Source organism: Teleopsis dalmanni, chromosome X, assembly GCF_002237135.1.
Source record: "Teleopsis dalmanni isolate 2A chromosome X, ASM223713v2, whole genome shotgun sequence".
Lineage (NCBI taxonomy): Eukaryota > Metazoa > Arthropoda > Insecta > Diptera > Diopsidae > Teleopsis > Teleopsis dalmanni.
This window is the reverse complement of record NC_051848.1, coordinates 44332386-44335474: the sequence shown is the minus strand read 5'-3', so window position 1 is coordinate 44335474 and position 3089 is coordinate 44332386. Positions and strand designations below refer to the sequence as shown.

General features: G+C 29.7%; 1 protein-coding gene across 1 annotated transcript; it reads left to right on the top strand.

The window, feature by feature from the left end:
- Nucleotides 1-551: 551 nt before the first annotated feature.
- LOC119662178 lies at nucleotides 552-1567 on the top strand. The gene is made up of 2 exons (XM_038071742.1): nucleotides 552-1369; nucleotides 1434-1567. Exons 1-2 carry the CDS (start codon nucleotides 616-618, stop codon nucleotides 1565-1567), a joined length of 888 nt encoding a protein of 295 aa, XP_037927670.1. The 5' UTR covers nucleotides 552-615.
- Nucleotides 1568-3089: the final 1522 nt, after the last annotated feature.

Genomic DNA, 3089 nt, shown 5'->3' with positions numbered 1-3089 from the left:
AAAATTCAGTGGATTCGCTGACTTGGTCATATCGTGTGAATAGAAAAAAGTGCTTCCTCTAGAAAGGCGCTTAATTTGATACGTTCTAGAGGAAAGAGAAATGAAGGACATTCACTTCTTTGGTGGAAAAATCAGGTGAACAACGATTTAAATTAAGTCACTCGGTACCACCAATTGGCGATAGGAAGTCCCTCACTGGATTGACTGGCAATGAATACTGGACACGGTCAAAGAAGACTCACTTCTGTAACGGCCAGTTTAGTTAAGTAAGTCAAGTCAAGTCGTAATCTTGATAGAGTGTCAGACTGTTCAACAGACTGTTATTAGTTATTATATTTTATTTATTTGATTACGGATCATAAATCAAAAATTAGACAAAAATTAGATCAAAAATTAGACAAACGAGATATATTAGTTGGCTATGATTTTTTGTTTTTTAATTTCGGCAATAAAAACATGAATATAAATTTTTGTATCAAGTCAGTTTAATTTTTTTTCTCCTCGAAAATTGTGAGATTTTGTATATTTTAATAAGTTTGGAAGAATTCAATAACCGATTAAATTTTTTGCTATTTTATTCTTCTGGGATAAATACAATACAGGATCGCAACTAGTATGGCAAACACTCGCTATAGTTTACTCCAAGGACATGAGCAAGAGTGGTATGATGCATATAAATTGTGCCACGAGGAATTATACTATAAGCAACAAAGCGGATTTCGTGCAAAGATTTTTATGACTACATTTATTATTCTTGCTGCCTTAATGACGGGTTCTTTCCTCGCTTCCATATTTTATTTGAAGGTTAATCACAAGCATGATAATAAATATTATCTTGCTCTGTGTGCAATTCCCATCCATGACAATTATAGTGGATCAATTCCGTACGTGTTAAGTCAAACAGATGATTTGAATTCCACCTGGAAGACAGTTACAGCGTCACAATATATTGAAACTTTAATTGATGCTTTAATTGATCCCTATGGATATTTCCTTCGTGAAGAAATTCAATTTAATATAACTGCTAGTATGGGAGTCCAAGCAGTTATAAATGTTTATGATGTCAGTGGTAGTCTATCTACTCAAATTTATCATGACTTCAGAAAAAATCACACCGTAATTGTGGACTATAAAAACCAACGATGTTTCATCGAGAGACTTAAGCGTAATATTACCATGAATGCGCAAGAAGTGTTGTTGTCGATGCAGAGGAAGGAAAACATTTTTCCTATACCGCAGGGTGAAATGTTGTTTTTACGAAAACGTATTGTTCTACCAGCTGTTGTTGATCTATCCTTCGCTAATAAGTATATGGTAAGGGATTGTCATGATAAATATGTCTACATACTAACTGATTATCGTCCCCAAGGTAAAAAATGTTTTGAATTTTAAATATGAATAAAGAATTATTCTTATGCGCTTTAAATTTTCAGATGATGACCTGGCTGATCGATTGACTAGGAAGGATGTTGTCTTTCACACATTTTTTGATCGAGGTATTACTAAATATAGCCTCGTCAACTTTAATGAAATTTTAATGTTTGAAAAAGAAGCACAATTATTTTAGGTTAAAACTAATTGTAAATTTAAAATTAGGAAGTTTTTTCGTCTTTGCAATTATTTTAATCTTTTGACTAAAAAATAAAAATAAAATTCTATATGAATTTTAAATGAAGCGGCTTTTATTTCATTCAAGCGAAAATTACAGTCTTCAAATAAAAGATTAATGTCATTTTTAATGTACACATTCTAAAATTAATAAGAATAAAATAATAAAATATATTGAATTAGTTGATGGCTCATCCATCTAAGAGGCCCGACTTGATTTCTTTTGTGTCCCCAAACATTAAATAAAAATACGTGGCAAGCGTTTTTCTACTTTCGAATAGGACATTGAGACATTCGAAACTTTGATTTTGGAGATACCAACTTCAGAGTGGCATAATTGTTTCGAAAAAAGTGTGTTAATTGTTCAGTTGATTGCAAAAGTGTGTTAATTATTGGAGAACACTTCGAAAAACAAAATCATTTTCAATGATGACCCACTGTGTCTTCATTGCTAGGCGAAATACTTAAAAGACAGCACTCGTATAACATCTCTGGTTGCTGAAACTATTTATGAAAAGTCAATGAAAAATGTATGTGTTCTAGTCAAGAGATCTTCGTAAAGTATTGAAAAAATTTTGTTTCTTATTTTAACTACTTTTCGAACAATTTAATTTTTTGATTATTCGAAATAACTCAACAAAGGCCAAATGTGATGGATATTTGATGATATGTAACACCAGAGTTTTAGTAAATTAAAAATTTGAAATTTTTTTTTATTTTTTTATTATTATTCTCATAGAATGGTTTTCGAAATGTAGTGAACTACAATAACAAAAATTCATTTCTACATTATTTTATTTAATTGAATTTTTGGCTGACCATACAGCTGTTTCGAGTATTGCCAAATACCTATAATATCTTTATTGGTTTTGGAAATAGTTTTTGTATTTAATTATTTGTAAATAATTTTTTGAGACTGTAAATATCAGTCATTGAACTCGTGCTCTGCCGAATTTGAAGCTCAGAGTCAACGCTCCTTAACGAACTGACCTAAAGCCGTACTTGACTTTTTATGTTCGTACATTTTTGTTGAGTTGAGTTTTGTTAATTTGCTGTGAAAGTTTTTTTAACAAATTAATTGCTGTGTTTATGTTGGAAACATAATTATATTATATTATTAATTACATTTATATTTTTTTTATTTTTAATTGTTAAATTTCAATAGTATTCTGTTTGTAGAGTCATTATGTATTGCATGATTTACATACACATTTTATTATTTATTTTATTTTAAATTTATAAATAATTATAAGCAATTTTTCCGCATGAAATCTTAACTACAACTAAATTTAGTATTAATCAATAATTATTTACTGAATGTAAAAAATTTAATCCACACTGCTTTTAAATAAATAAATAAATATATGAGAATAATGTTCTGCACCTGCAGTGTGCCATTTCCGTCTTTTGTTGAATCCTTTCAACATATCCTTGCAGTCTTCGTACAAAATTTGAAGGTTTAATGGCGTTAAGTTTATTTA